This window comes from Orbicella franksi, chromosome 11, assembly GCF_964199315.1.
Source record: "Orbicella franksi chromosome 11, jaOrbFran1.1, whole genome shotgun sequence".
NCBI lineage: Eukaryota > Metazoa > Cnidaria > Anthozoa > Scleractinia > Merulinidae > Orbicella > Orbicella franksi.
This window is the reverse complement of record NC_138155.1, coordinates 16670230-16686064: the sequence shown is the minus strand read 5'-3', so window position 1 is coordinate 16686064 and position 15835 is coordinate 16670230. Positions and strand designations below refer to the sequence as shown.

Genomic DNA, 15835 nt, shown 5'->3' with positions numbered 1-15835 from the left:
AGTCTAGATATCTAAATAAAGCTATGCTTACATTTTATAGTGTCCAAATCGATATTCCACGAGAGATCTCATGAAATATGTATTATAGCTTAAGGACGGGCCATTAGAAAAGTGATGGGGGTGGGGTGGGGGGTGGGGGATGAGGTGAGTCTTTTTTAGCTTGTAGGAATTTTTTTCACGTCCACTGCCTCTGCAGGATTGTTTTTTTCGGGTCAAGTCCCCTGCACAAATTATTATTACTATTACTATCATTATCATTATCATTATCATCATCATCATCATCATCATCATTATTATTATTATTATTATTATTATTATTATAATTATATATTTTGGGGGGGATATTCTATTGTCACAATCTTAATCTTGACACTCGCCACAATCTGATTGCCTGAAACAAGCTTCAAACAAATATTTTTTATCTTTCACACAGTCGTTTTGTTTTATTATCAAACTTATACTGGGGGAAACATAACCAAGCATCAGACACATTTAAGTGCCATTTGTCTAACTGATGGGGCTGCATTGTAGTTTTTGTTTGACGTTTAAGGAAATTTTATTTATTGATTCCCCTTGAACCCGGGGCAGTGAATCAAGGTTTTAGCTAGGATTCTGTTAGTGGCCGTCCAGTAACAAATATGGGGCCAAAGGTCCTATTCCGCTGAGCGTTTTTAGGGCATTTTCTACGATTTTCAGCCCATAAATTATATGTATCGATTAAACTTGAACGATAACGCGTCGTTTACTTTGTCAAAAACCTAAAATAGATTGAAAATGCCCATACTAAACGCATTAGTTGCGTTAACACCTCCATGATTGTCTTCGATTTCGACGTTTGTCCAACGTTCATCTTAGCGGCCATCTTAAAGGAAGTGTTACGGTTCGGCATGGGTGAACCAACTGTCATTTATACATGTCAGTTGTGAAATCACTCCCATATGGCGAAACTTTCAAAACATGGTATGTGCTTGCTTAATTGCAAACGAATCAAGCAGGATGGCTGTTTATAGCACATGGGTTTTTCAGCCATGGTTATCCATAAGGGTTTAACTGCTACGATGTTTGACTAGCAGTGTCCATGATAAGGTTGGTGGGCACAAAATGTATCAGCCTTGAAAGGGAAAAATGTCCGTTTTCCTAATTGTAGAGAAACCGGGTAAATGGGGATTCAACCAGGACCAAGAAATTAAAACTGCAGTGTAAAGTGGCTGCCAAGTTACCCAATACAGTTTGTTAGCCCGACAGTGCAATTCACTCTACAGGAATTTTTTTCTTCACTTCTTCTTTGCACGATTTTTCAGTCACTCTCCCTTGCATGATATTTTTTTTCCCACCCCCCATCAATTTTCTAATGGTCTGTCCCTTACCTTGTGATTGCAGGAACGACCATCAAACTTTCATATTAAAAAAAAAAATTGCTATCAATTCTCTGTGGTTTGCATCTCGCAACTTGACAGATGCTGGACAATATTCGCTAGATCATAAGTGATCTCTTGACAGCAATTATTTTTCATTATTCCATGAAAAGGTAGTAGAGTAAAAACGGAATTACATGAGTTGCATCGCTTCCGTTTTAGTTCACTTGAGATGCGGTAACTAAGAAGCCTGACGATTCCTGACTTTATTAGTGGTAGCTCATCCCCGGAAGGGAGAAGGAGTGGGGGAGGGGAGGGAGGGGCTACTCCCATATATGGGCTATATAGGTATGAAGGTATGATTTTCAGCCGTTTTCGTCATAAATAGGGTATGGTTTTTGCACTATGGTCTTGAAATGGGAAGAAGCTACAGTCCCCTTTTATCGATTAGACCACCAACAAAAGCCCTTCAAAAATTATGTTTACGACAATGTAACATTGGCTTGAACAAGGGAACTGATTATAAGGCAGGTCTGAAACAGGGTATTGATTTAAGGGTCAGGTCGTAAATAGTGTATCGAATTTTTGGTCAGTTCATAAAAAGGGCAGGGAAAATCCCAGATTTTAGTCATAAATAGGGATAGGGGATTGGGAAGCGAGCCGCACACCCCCACCCACCCACCTCGGGTAGCTCACCGTAATTAACCTTAATTCAAACTAAGGAAGTCATTTGAAAGGTACTGTTCAGACTTGTTTCCAGCGCGTACAGCCGTAGCAGTCCTCATAATGCACTCTCGAATAAATGTTCCTCGCATTCTTCGATGGTGCGTAATACTGTAGCAACAGACGTACGGCGTCCAGGTTGCCTTTGGAGAGAGGTCGTCGGTGGGTCGCTGGAATTTGATTGCAATGTTCCTCTACTTTGGCGGGTGAATAATATGGACACTTGCCTCTTCCTGCTGAAAACAAATTTTAGAGTCTGATTGAAGTCCCTTTTGAGGAAGGTATAAAGCAACGGGTTGACTGCGGATGACATGTACCTGATGAGCAAAGACACTTGAGAAGGTACTTTCAGTTTAGAGAAATCGAGCTGCAATTGGTACAATAGAAATACAACGAACCAAGGAAGCCAGCATACGAGAAATACAGACGCCATGATAACGAAGAGCATCAAACATTTTCGCTCGCCGGTTGATCGCCTTTTGGAGATTTCTGTATGTCGCAAAAAGCCGTTGTCTTCGCGGTGTCTATTTCTTGATCCACCATACACGGCTTTGAACATGTCGATAAATGCATAAACCAAAAAGATGTAGGGTAGAACCAAGACGAACACCATGCAGAATATGGTGAAAACAAGAGTGAATTTTAAGGATACTGGCTGGAATACTGGATACATCTTATTGATCCAGGTAAACGGAACAAGTGATATGAGAAGAGAGAAAAGCCAAACCAGTGCTAAGACTATATTGACGCTCTTCTGATCAAGTGCGAGGTGTTTAAGCGGAAATTTGATTGCCAGGTAACGCTCGGCCGTGACAATGACGATGTGGTACACTGATAAAATGGCTACAAAGTTGTGAAGAACAGTCACCAAGAATCCCAGATAGAACAGTGTCCTTTGAGACGGCACCAGTGGTGTAAAATATAATATTGTAAATAGAGGAATGACGACCGAGCCAGAGAAGAAATCACACACAGCCAAACTGAAAAGAGGAGAGTTTGAAGTAGTTCGCAGCGTTTTCTTCTTGAGAAACAAATAAAATACTAAACTGTTCAGGATGACGATAACTGCTGCAATGGATAGAAGCTTTGCAATGTCGGTGTGGTGTGGTTCAGACTGATTGTCTCCAGATCCTTGGCCTTGATGTGTAGTCATATTTTTGGCTGCGTTGCAGCAAGAGGAGAAATTACGCTTGTTATCCATTGGTAAGATGGAAATTCTTTAGTTGCTTTGAACGAGGAATGTCCAAGTAGCGTTAACTGATCAGTTTGAGAGACTCTTCCCTTGACTAAGTTGGCTGCAGTGATGCTTTACTTGGTGTCTTCAGTGTAGGCTTAGGCGTGCTGGTATCTAGTGAGTATTTGAAAAGATAGCAGTTAGCTTTGTGTATCTATCAGAAAAAACCTAGACACGGACCTCGAAGAACATCATTTTTAACTCGTACATGTACAACAGTCTTATTTTTGTAGTGAGCTAACCATTAATGCTAAAGATTCAAACTTTGTGTAAATTCAAAAAGGCGTAACATAATTTATGCACCATTCCAAACCGTGATAAAAAGCAGCCATGGAGGCGCAACGAAATTTCAAATTATAATTAACAAGTTCACAATTTTTAACGCACAACCTCCAGAAAGTCTCAATCGAACATAAAATTTTCGCTCTCTAGCGTACTAATCAATGGTTCGAGAAGCATGGAATTAAGTTCACCCTGTCCATAAGCAATTTGTCCAAGGGACAAACCTCAGAAAACAGTGTATGGAGTATGGAGGGGTTTTCGTCGTGAAAACTAATATTAACTATATCAACTGAATAACAAAGAAAAAAAGTTATAAATTGTGTATTTTAGAGGTTTACAACCTAGATAATTTTTCCCTTCACCAATCTTGAAGATTTGACCACATTTGGTTGAAATCCAATGGAGATATGGTGTTTAAAATAATCTGTCTATTTGGTCTTTTTGAGAAATTAGGCTTTAAAATTTTACTTCGGTCACCGAGAGCCAAAACTTGCCATATACCCGGGGGGTGGAGTACTCCCTTGTATGGGCTATATAGGTATGAGCGGCCCCAAAGGGTATGGTTTTTCAGCCGTTTTGGTCATTAATAGGGTATAGATTTTAGCTGACTTTGGCGATTCTGGTCATAAATAGGGTACGGTTTTCGCACTCTAGCCTTAATATGGGTATGTTTCTAAGAGGAAGCCACTTTTTCATCATTATCAAAAAGAAAATAAACAAAAGCCCTTCACAAATTATGTTTACGGTAACTTAACATTGGTCTAAACAAGGGAACTTATTATAACGCAGGTCTGAAACAGGGTTTTGATTTAGAGTGGTACTATGATCAAAATTTTTACCCCTTGATTTTTTTGGGTGTATCACGTAGAATTCCATGAAAGAATAAAAATGCCGTTTACCGTTCGCATACGTCTGCATTAGTTCCAGAGATATTTAAGTTTGAAAAATTTGTGAAATATGCAAATGAGATGACTGCTGACGCCATACACTCAACCCAATGTTATGTCAAGTCTACAAATAGCGCTACCTCAGTCAATTTGCAGCACAGACCATTGAAACTTGGTAGGCTAATAGTTCTACAGGTAACACACCTACTGCTATGAAAAATTCTGTTCCCATGGCAACTGACTCTTTTCCAGTCCTCACCAACTTGATTTCAATGTTTTAGTAATTTTCAGCTCGAAAAACATTAAATGAGGCTATGAAATGGAGCTAACCTATTTATATGCTTGCCTAATCAGGCATATGTGGCACCATTAGCAAATATCAAAATGGAACACCAAAGGTGGCCAGAAAAGCCTTAAATACTGGGGAGGTCTGGAACCCAGTATGTTGCCATGGTAACAAAACTGTTCAGCTCGTATTGTGTAGCACATTGAGTAGAATCTTACTACAAAGAATCAAATACTTCTGATAGATATCTTTCTTCATAATATTTGATTAATATTTAGTTGAGTGTATGACGTCATCACTTGGCTAATTTGCATATTTTAAAAACTTGAATATCTCTGGACCGAAAAGAGATATTTGAAAATGGTAAGCAACATTTTTCTTCTCATGCAGACTACTTGTTTATGTTTTAAAATGGCTTAGATAGGAAAGATGCGATTTTCGTCAGACCACTTTAAGGTTGGGTCATAAAATAATAGGGTTTCGAATTTTTGGTCAGATCATAAATAAGGTAAGGAATATCGCAGATTTTGTTCATAAATAGGGTAAGGGTTTTGGGAAGCGGGCCGCACACCCCACCCAATTTTTCTGGGAGTACCCTCCGGGGCCATATAAACCGGAGCGGGGGGCAGAGTCAGGGGGAGTGGGTATATCGATAGGTTTTAGGTAAATGTTCCATTGAATACTCGAATACACACCATGTTAACCAAGTATAAGGGACGTATAAGATGGTATTATGATGCACAATTCTCGTAAGTATTCGTATGCAGTTTTGGACTGCAAACAACCGTTGCTATAGGCGTTGCTATGTTAAAATATAGCTACCAGTGTGCAGATTTTTTAATTTAAACCTAAATCAAGGAGTAATCAGAGCGAAATCGTTTCAAAATACTTTTTGCAAATGGTCCGAGACGTTGAATCTTCATGTTTCGAAAAAATGGTATTTTGGAGAAAAAATTATATCTGACAGTATAAGATCACCTTAAGGGCATATTGCTTTTGCTCTGAAACCAATAGTACCACAAGGGGTTTTCAGAAACAAATATATTGATTTGTGACGTTAACAAAGAAGTAACCAAGGTATAACACGTTTTACGAAGACTCCAGTAAATGTCGAGTTTCAATCGTACATATTGCCTCACTTTTGTGACCAACTCGGCTTCTCCTAAAAGTTGTCATCTTTTGATGCCACAAAAGACACAAGATAAAGAAAGTTAATAATTAAAGAAAAATTATCCCCCTCAGGAATAAATGATTTTATGCAGCTTGCCTTGCCTGTTAATGTTTTATTAGCCAGGATCAGAGTACATCCGGGACTTATTTGTTGGACATACAAAAGCGAGTGCAGGGCAGATTATGTGCCTCTTTTTCCTTCAGCTGCTCCACGGAAAGGATTATCTCCACCCTATGTCCCTCCCTCAACCTCTAGATTAGTTGGGGACATAAGTTAGTGAATTGTGTGGACCGGGTTTGCTGAAAATAAATTAGGCTTTTTAGATTTCATGTAAACTATTTCAGTGGTTATCAAATAAACGGCCAAGAGTGTGGCCAAAATATGCCAGTTACGGTTTCTGTATATTATTTCCAGCAACCTCAGGAGCTCAACCTTGGCAATGTACATTATAGGGTATATAGGTTAAGCAAGAGAGAAGCATAACATTTGTATATCCACAAAAACAACAAAATTAGTAACATATCTGCTCAGTGATAAACACAAAACGCAGGTACAGTCCGTTTTTCCTATTGAGGGTAATTAAACACCGACAAAGTATATTTGACCCAATCTAAGAAAACAAATACTAATAAATACAATAGGAAGATAAAAAGGCCATTTTTGTATCTTTTGCCATGATTTGCCTATTTGTTGTATCAATACTAAAACAAAGCTAGTAACTGATACAACAGAATTTGTTGCTAGTACACAAATTGGTAGAGCAGATAAAAAGAAAAATTGAGACAGGATTTTTTTAAAATTATTATTCGTCCATCTCACACTGTGCCGCTTAGTCAGAACATTTAAAGATCAAAAGCATTCAGCTGAGAGTAGAAAAAAAAACATACCACGAACTGGGCGACTTGGTTTTCGTGACCAAGTGAGGATAAATATAATAAATATGAATAAATATAATAAATATAAATAAACATAATAAATATAATTTGTTATGATCCTCATGTGACGACACGTAGCTATTGACCGAAGCCCATTTTTTTGCGTGTTAAAAAAGATTAGACCTATTGGCAAAAACGTATTAAGGACTATTCTGGCCGAGTCCATTTTATTCTGCAGTTATTTTCCAGAACCGAAGTCTCACTGAATATCAATGGTCTAGTTTAAGCAAACGGCCATTCTGCGAATGCAGGCCGACGATTATAGTTTTTTTTGCGTTGCATGTAGTTTATCAAATAAATCAGAACAAAGGGGAATAAATCAATCTTCAATAATGACGATCCGTTCTCACGTCCTCGTTGAACGTACGAAAATACTGCCGCCTAGCAAATATATCTAATTGAATAATTAGACAATTTCAATTCCGTAGAAGACAAAAGGCCTAGTATTACTGGAAGTGAAAGTTACTGATTGCCTTAGCAGGGGAGGATTTAGGGGGAGGATGCAGGGGGTGCGCAGCCCCCTGAGATGAAGCCGTCTTCTTCGTTTTCGCTTTTAAAATTTGTTTACCTCACCAGTCAGTTACGCCATTCCTTAGAGTTGCACCCCCTCCTAAGGAAAATCCTGGATCCGCCCCTGCTTAGGGTTTTAAGTATGAAAGTGCTGTAGTTCAAACAATTCCTCAAAGAAAGTAAACACCATTGTCAATTTATTTGAGCAAGAGCGTCATAACTAGGAGCTGGTCATGCAAGGCTTTTACTAATCTAAACCGGTTAGTTTATAGCGACCAACAATTGTTTAAAACTTGTGAAAAAGAATTACTCTTTGTCCATACAACTCTACTTTGTAAAGCAGGTACACAAAAGAGAAAAACCTGCGAGAATCATTTCGCTCATCAGCTTGTGACTGGGCTATAAAGGATTTTGATGATCTCCATGCACATTGGGTGGGATGAGCAATTCTTTCAGTGTTAAGCCGCCTTGGACCAGTCCAAGCGTACAGTTGAAATGCGGTGTAAACTTTTGAAGCTGTGAGAAAATCTCGAATGGAAGATAACAGCATTGAAAAGTTTCTATTATTGGAAACTATCTGATATGGTGAAAAATCTGATGTCGTATGGTGAGTAGGGATCAGTCAAGACTGCACCTTGCAATAACAAGCGTTGAATTAGAAAATTATCAGTCATGTTAGAATGCATTCAGTCACAACAATTTCCGTAATGTTAAATTACTTAAATCTTCCTGCTTGAAAAAAAAAACTTTCCACTGAGGTTTAATGCGACATTAATACATATACGTCCGACACGCCCAAGTACGTTTAACATATAAATTCACAGCCATATCCACCTACCTGATATCTCAGTACAACAGGCATAGGTTTTAATGATTCCAAGAGGATGCAGGGCTAATATTATGTTGGTCTGAAGTTAATTTTGTTAAAACTTAGGGGAAACCTAGAACACTAAACCATGTCCAACAGGAAAACACAACAACCACCGGTGATTTTATAGTAGACAGAAAAAAAAAACGGAAACAAGACCTAAAATAAACTTACAGTTTAGACAAATAGGCAGAACAGTATGAAGCACACCAAGGTGATAACATTTATACAGGAATACAAATTCACACGCTGATTTTATCCGATGACCTTACCTTCCAATTAACATTGGCCATGCTTACGCCTCCATACTAGCGGTCCTTTTAAAAGCTACAAACCTTTATCCTTAAGAACTGCTCTCAAATATCAGCGCTTTTAAGATCACAATACCAAGAAAATATTGAATCAATAATGCTTTTGTCTGTAAGCACAAAAAAGAACCGGTGTTTTAGAGAGGCCTGAGGCCATTCCAACTTTAATAGCAAAACACTTTGCAGCTTGCTGATATGCATTGTTTGTCAAAATTCACTTGGGTAGCGAAATGAAATATTACATTTTTTTGTTAGAAACTGAAGGTTTTCATTCAAAGCGGACGATAATTACAAATCGTTTTATACATGGTTTTGACAAGGTGTTAATTAACACATTAAATTTACATTCATTTAAATTGAACACAGGAAATATCAACTAGATTTGAAACGTAATTTTTTTTATTCCTCGTGCTCTCTTGGCACTTTTAAATAGCGGGCTGCATTTTAATAATACAATCTGAAGTTACGTTTTCTGTTTCTACGTTTTACCGACGGAAATATCAGTCTGTGGATGCTAAACAATTCATCACTGTCTATGCCTAGCTATGTTTACTTTCATCGGCGCGGCCACCTATTATTAACCACAATAGTACAAACGTTCCATTTATCTGCGATCAATACAGCAGGATGTTAACGATATGATGGACACTTGATGGCAGGTGCTCTTACCTGATCATAGTACAACCTCTTTAAAATTAAGGAGATCTCCAGGAAGTGATCGCTTCAGAAATATTATCAGCTTACATGAGTTTAAAAAATATTTTATTCTGAACACGGTTCATTTCATACTTTTCTCACTTTATTTCAATCATCCATTTTATGTCAGTTCAGATCATTATTATAATGATGCAAGGCCAATCATTAAACCGTAAATCACAATTACTGAAATCCTTCATTATTGGCCGGTTTCTCGTACAACTGGACAAGAAGAAATGAAGGCAGTTTGTATGTCTGCTGTTGATTTCTCCTACATCCCTGATCTTCTATGTTCTCAAGTTTAAATGCTGTGGCGTTGATTTTCCTAGCGCGTCAACTGTAATCAGTCATTAGATCACGTCAGTAGACATCAAATCCTTGTTTTCTTTAGGCCTTAGATCAACATATTTTTCAAAGCATGTCAGTCAATAAACCCAGTTATATGGATTGGAAAAAATGAAAACATCCATTCAGATACAGAAATGGCAAAAAACATCAGTTTAAAAAAGCAGTTCATACGAAACACAAATGTATGAGAAAATCATGAGATCTCTTTGCAGAACCCAATGACGACATTCATTTCTACTTCGCATCAATCACCTTGGGAAAATCTAAAAAATGCGTCCCTCCTTAAAAGTCTCGACTCCTCGAAAACTGAATAATTTAGCTTCGAGCATTTTTTGTAAATAGCCAACTGCCAAGTAGTCCTTTTTATTCCAATGGTTTTCGGAAATCCCCCAACGGTCACTGAAATTTTCTGCTAGCAAAAGGGATTATGAGATGATTAGAAGCCTCACGTTTTCGTGAACCATCAAATAAAACCTAAGGTCTTTAGAAAATGGACAAAAAACCCTAATAAATTCGAGAAGACTCAAGTTCCCCTAGAATGACCGAAAAGATAAACATTTATAGCGCAGCCTAAAATTGACTAGCATATGTGAAAAAAAACAAAAGAAAATACACTCCTCTCAGCCAAAAACAGCGTTTTAAAACATTTGAAAGACAACCGTCGTTAGGCTTGTTTCACCAAAAAGAGCTTGCCCCAAAGTCAAGAGAAATTACCACTTTAAATCGCATGACCTAATGGTCTTTAACGCTACAAGCGTCGGTCGTTTGATGTCTGAAACTCTGAAGAGCCCAGTTGAACTCGTTACAAAGTGTTCATGCATCGAATATAAATTATAATTTGGAGAGTTGGTTTTTGTGGATGGAGCGGTAGCAAGGAAATACACCGCCTCCTGCAGGTCGTAACTCGATGGGTTATAGCGTAATTATAAATTAAAATAATATAATAAATTCATAATTCAAAATAATTTTTACTTTCAAACGAGATTAGTTGAGCTAATTTATATACATAAAAAATAATTTTAAATTGGCAGCCATTTATGAATAGTGTCTATTGATGACAAATTCTTGAAATACATCTTCTGACACACATGTATGTATTTCTCGTATAGACTGTTCACAGCCTCTCTACTTTTAAACCCATGCAAAAGAAAAAGCGAGTGAAGCGGAGTACGCGGGGGTGGGGATAGGTCGGCGAGCGAAGCGAGCCAAAGGAAGAATAGAGAGATTGTAGACATCTTTGGAAAAAAAAATTGGTTTTTGAGGCTCCGACCCCTGTTATTGCCTTGTTGCTGACAGCTCCACCTCTTGACTAATTAAATAGATCGGATCAATTAAATTTGAGCGGTAAATTGCTGATTACAAGTTCAGTTTGCAAACAACAGCACGTACGTTCGTCTCAGACATCCTCAACAAGCGGTGGACATCAAGCGGTGCTTTTGATTTATGTAAGATATGCGCTTGCTCCTTTGCTATTCGCTTGAGATATTTTGGTAAGAAGTATACCCCATATATCAACGGAAAAATTTTTTGCGGAGCCTAAACGCGAAGGTGTGACATTAAGGGTGACACAATTGTGTAGCGGAGAATCTTTGTTCTTCAATATGTTTTGGAATTTTGCATCCAAGTCTTCAGCTGCACCGAAAACAAGCTTGTATTTCGCTTCTCCAATCGCAGAAGCACGTCGTCCTTTGTTGACAAAACGATGGGAGGAATCCCAAGTTCTTCCATCTCTATTATTAGTTCCTTCATGATGCTTTTGAGTGACGAAACAATGAGAACAACAACATTCGGATCCCTTTGCATTTCTTTTGCCGTTGCGTATAGCTGATAAGACTTTTTCCAAAGCCGGTCGGCAAAATTGCAATAACGTCCTTCAACTGAAGAAGATGAACAGAAACCTCTTTCTGTTCATCTTTGAGCGAAAAAAAGAATGTGAAAATTTTCCTAAATAGGATTGTAATAACCGCTCCATTACGAATCACAGCATGCGTCAAAGATGACAACTGCTGCAAACCGCAAAACGCGTCTGGACACAATCACGTTTGTCGGCCTTCAACCAATGCGAATCAGTTTCCTTTTCTGGAGAAACGAGGAATTCACTTTCTTCCAAAGATGTCTACAGCCCTCGTTCAACGATCGAATAAAAGTACGAGAAAACAGAGGGCTGTGAACAGTACAGTAAGCTACCGGTTGTTGTCTCGTACTACGACAGAGGCAGCTACTCACTCTTAAAGAATGTGAGCATAGTGTCCATGACACATCTGTCACAGATTGAAAAAATAAAACACATTATGAGTCAGTGAAATAAAAATGCCTTTGGTCAAGTTAGGTGAAAACTTCAGTTTCATTTCAGCGGCACCCGTGATTGGCAAGTACATGTGGGGTATTAGTTTGTATAATAATAATAATAATAATAATAATAATAATAATAATAATAATAATAATAATAAAATATTTATATAGCGCCAATATCCTAAAAGTTCAAAAGCGCTTTACAGTTAGAAATATTAAAAACACTTAAGACAAATAAAGTAAAAATAAAAAAATGTCGCTAAAAAGTTATAAAAATGCTTTCTTAAAAAGGAACGTTTTTAGTTTATGTTTAAAAAGGGACACTGAGGAGCTGTTCTTGATGTCAGACGGAAGAGTGTTCCAGAGTGTAGGAGCTGCTACAGAGAAAGATCTTGCGCCATATGTTTTCAAATTGAAGTGCGGAATAGAAAGAAGTTCTTTAGAAGATGAACGTAGCTGACAAGACGGAGTGTAAGTAGTGAGAAGATCACGAACGTATGAAGCTGCCAGATCGTTTAGGGCCTTGTACGTGATGAGTAGAATTTTAAAGATGATACGATAGTTAACAGGAAACCAGTGGAGATTAAACAAAATAGGTGTGATGTGTTCGTGTTTTCTAGAGAGGGTGATGAGACGAGCAGCGGCATTCTGGACGTGCTGTAACTTTTTTTAAAAGACAGTTTGGTAAGCCATAGAGTAGAGAATTACAGTTATCCAATTTTGAAGAAACAAACGCATGAACAAGTATTTCAGTGGTGGTCGATGACAGGTACTTCCTTATATTGCTGATATTACGGAGATGATAAAAAGATGATTTGCAAATACTTGCAATATGTTCATTAAAACGAAAATGATGGTCAAAAATGACACCGATGTTTCTTGCTTTCTGTGACGAGCAGATGGTTTCATCGACGACAGAGATTTCTTGAAGGGTTGGTCTCGGTAGATGTTTTGCGGAGATCACTAGAAGTTCAGTCTTATCCTTGTTAAGTTTAAGACGATTAATCAACATCCAGTGATCAATCTCACGTACACAGCGCTCGATGTTGGACACAGCTAAATCCTTATCACTGGGTATAGTTGGCTGAAAGGACAGATAAAGTTGTGAATCGTCAGCATAAAAATGATAACTCAAGTTGAATTTTTTTACAATGTCTGAAAGGGGTGAAGTGTAAAGAACGTACAAAATGGGTCCCAACACTGATCCTTGTGGAACACCACATTGAAGAGCATGATCTGAGGAAGCTGCACCATCAACAGAGACATACTGCATGCGATTGGACAGATAAGATTTAAACCATAGTAACGGCTTGCCAGTAACTCCAAAGCGCTGTTGTAGACGGAAGAGGAGAATATCATGGTCAACAGTATCGAAAGCAGCAGAGAGGTCCAAAAGTAATAAAATTACCGTTCTACGTTTATCAATTGCTGTGAGGATGTCATTATGCACGCGAATGAGAGCCGTTTCTGTGCTATGATACTGTTTGTAGGCAGACTGTAATGGCTCATTCAGGTTGTTGTTGTTAACATAGGAGATCAGTTGGTTAGCAACCAACTTCTCAATTGCTTTGCTGAGAAAAGTAAGATTCGAAACAGGGCGATAATTTGAAAACTGCGTGTGATCCAGAGAAGGCTTCTTAAGAAGAGGACGTAGCTTAGCAACTTTTAATTGAGAGGGTATTTGGCCAGATTGCAACGAAGTATTTATAATCTTGGTGATAAATGGAAGCAGTGTGCTCAAAGCATTTCTTGTGACATAGCCAGGAAGAGGATCAAGATCACATGACTTGGAAGATAATTTCACAACACATTTGCGGACTTCGTCAACATCTACCAAACTGAACTCATCAAACGTATAAGGACAGACCCGGTTAACTTCAGGAACTTGATGGATGATGAGAGCTGCATTGTCTAAGTCGACCCGTATTTTGGTGATCTTATCAGAAAAGAACTCGACGAACTTATTTGCGAGATCCGAAGGCGAGTTGCAGGGCGGATATGGTATATCACACTTTCTATGTAATAGACTGTCAATTGTTTTGAAAAGAAGTTTATAGTCCGTCTGATTATCACTGATCAGCTTAGTGTAGTAAGTTCTCTTGGAAGAACAAATTAAAAAGTTGACTACACGGCATTGATCAATAAACAACTGGCGGTCGACTGGAAGTTTGGTCCTTCGCCAACGTCGCTCCAGTCTCCTGCGATCTTTCTTCAAATTGTTTATTTCTTCAGAATACCAAGGTGCAGCCGGACGCAGAGTTATTGTTTTGGTTTTTACAGGAGCGTGGATATCAAGTATGGAACTAAGAACGCCATTATACTCACTGATTAAGTCATCAAGGCACGGAAGCGGTGTGGAAAAGAGACTCGAAAGACTAGAATTCGTGACATCAGAACCAAAACTATCAAAGTCAATTGAACGAAGTTTTCTAAATGTGATAAGCTTCTTTTCCAACACTGGTTTTTTAAGCATCAGATGAAAATGAACGGCAGCGTGATCAGATATAACAAAAGGAGAATCAATTGACAAATTAGAAACAATGTCATCATCTGATCTAGTGATAACAAGATCCAAAGTGTGACCGTCTTTATGTGTAGATCCAATTGTGTGCTGATTAAGATTGAAAACATCCAACAACTGAAGGAATGCGGCTACGTGTTGAGAATCGCAAGTATCAACGTGAAAGTTGAAATCACCGACTATTAATAAGCTGCCAGGAATAGTAACGTATTGTTCCAAGAACGTGAAGAATTCATCCAGGAACATAGCAGGTGTAAAACCATTAGTATTCGAAGGCGGTGGACGATAAACAATGACAATCCTTATACTTTTATCAACCGAGTTCAATAATAAGTCGATGTATTCGAACGAAATAAATTTCCTGTGTGGTTGAAGCTTGATATTAAAGCATGATCGAAACAACAAGCCCACTCCACCACCACGAACAGGGCCAGATCTTGGAACATGATGAAATGAATAGCCTGTAGGACATAAATCGCGAATGATAAATTCATTATCAGTTTCTGGTTGCAACCATGTTTCCGTTACAGCAAGTAGATCAATGCAATGTTCAGCAACAAAGTCTTTGATGATAAGAGTCTTGTTGTTTACTGAACGCGTGTTAAGAAGGCAGAAATTTACAGGGCCAGTCGCCGATGTATTTCCTCTATCAAACGGTTGACGCGGTATTATTGTTAAGTTGCTGTGGTTTGAGCAATTAGAATTCTTTCTGGAATATGCAGATTTAGATCGGGAAATTGGATTTGAAACCAAAGTTTGAATATTATATGAGCAGCGCATTCTTTTCTCCTGAACCTTCCTTCCAGCTCTAGATCCCCTAAATCTCCTTTGACGGAAATTGCCTTGAAAGTACATATTTCGTGAACAGTTCCAAAGAGGGCTCGAAACAAATTGCACTAATGGCGAACCAAGTGTAGAGTTGTTATAGGCATGATTCGTCATCTTTAATGTAGAACACATCGAAGACCTGTATCCTGGATTGACATCATGTTCACGATGTATTCCTTCAGTCAGAGAAGGACTTGGACCAGGATTAGATTCGACATCCATGTGTATCGTCAGGTCCATTGTCGAAGGCACGGCAATCGAAAGATGACCACGTTTGTGCCATGTACAAATCGAGCGTGTAATTTTGTTCCTACTGTCCACAGTAGTAACGATCAGTGGAAGACCATAAAACTTCGAAGATAAGATAGGAGTGTCTTTAGAAAAACGAAAATTGATGCCAGGCAAACAAACATCAAATGAAAAACAAATAAAAATCGAAAAAATTACAGGAGCAAGGAAGCGTGTTGCAGCCATCTTGGGCGCATACATCAAAAAAACAAACAAATATTGCACGAGTTTAAGTTTGCGGTAATCTGTAATCCCGACACCTTTCAACTCTTTTCAGTTTTACCGTACGGTGTAGCTTAGTGG

The 15835-nt window shown here is 38.3% G+C and overlaps 2 protein-coding genes and 1 pseudogene across 3 annotated transcripts in view; 1 reads left to right on the top strand and 2 right to left on the bottom strand.

Moving 5' to 3' along the window:
• Positions 1-15835, top strand: part of LOC145503133 (uncharacterized) — a 403728-nt gene that overhangs the window by 231333 nt on the left and 156560 nt on the right. The window lies entirely within an intron of this gene.
• Positions 1-15835, bottom strand: part of LOC145503103 (zincore component SEPHS1-like) — a 162596-nt pseudogene that overhangs the window by 142958 nt on the left and 3803 nt on the right. The window lies entirely within an intron of this gene.
• LOC145503012 (adenosine receptor A2b-like) lies at positions 343-3557 on the bottom strand. Its single transcript, XM_081482434.1, has one exon. The coding sequence runs from the start codon at positions 3277-3279 to the stop codon at positions 2137-2139; it is 1143 nt and encodes a 380-aa protein (XP_081338560.1). The 5' UTR covers positions 3280-3557; the 3' UTR covers positions 343-2136.

Excerpts from the sequence above, each read along its gene's own strand:
- LOC145503012 (XM_081482434.1), bottom strand. The coding sequence starts at position 3,279 with ATGGATAACAAGCGTAATTTCTCCTCTTGCTGCAACGCAGCCAAAAAT.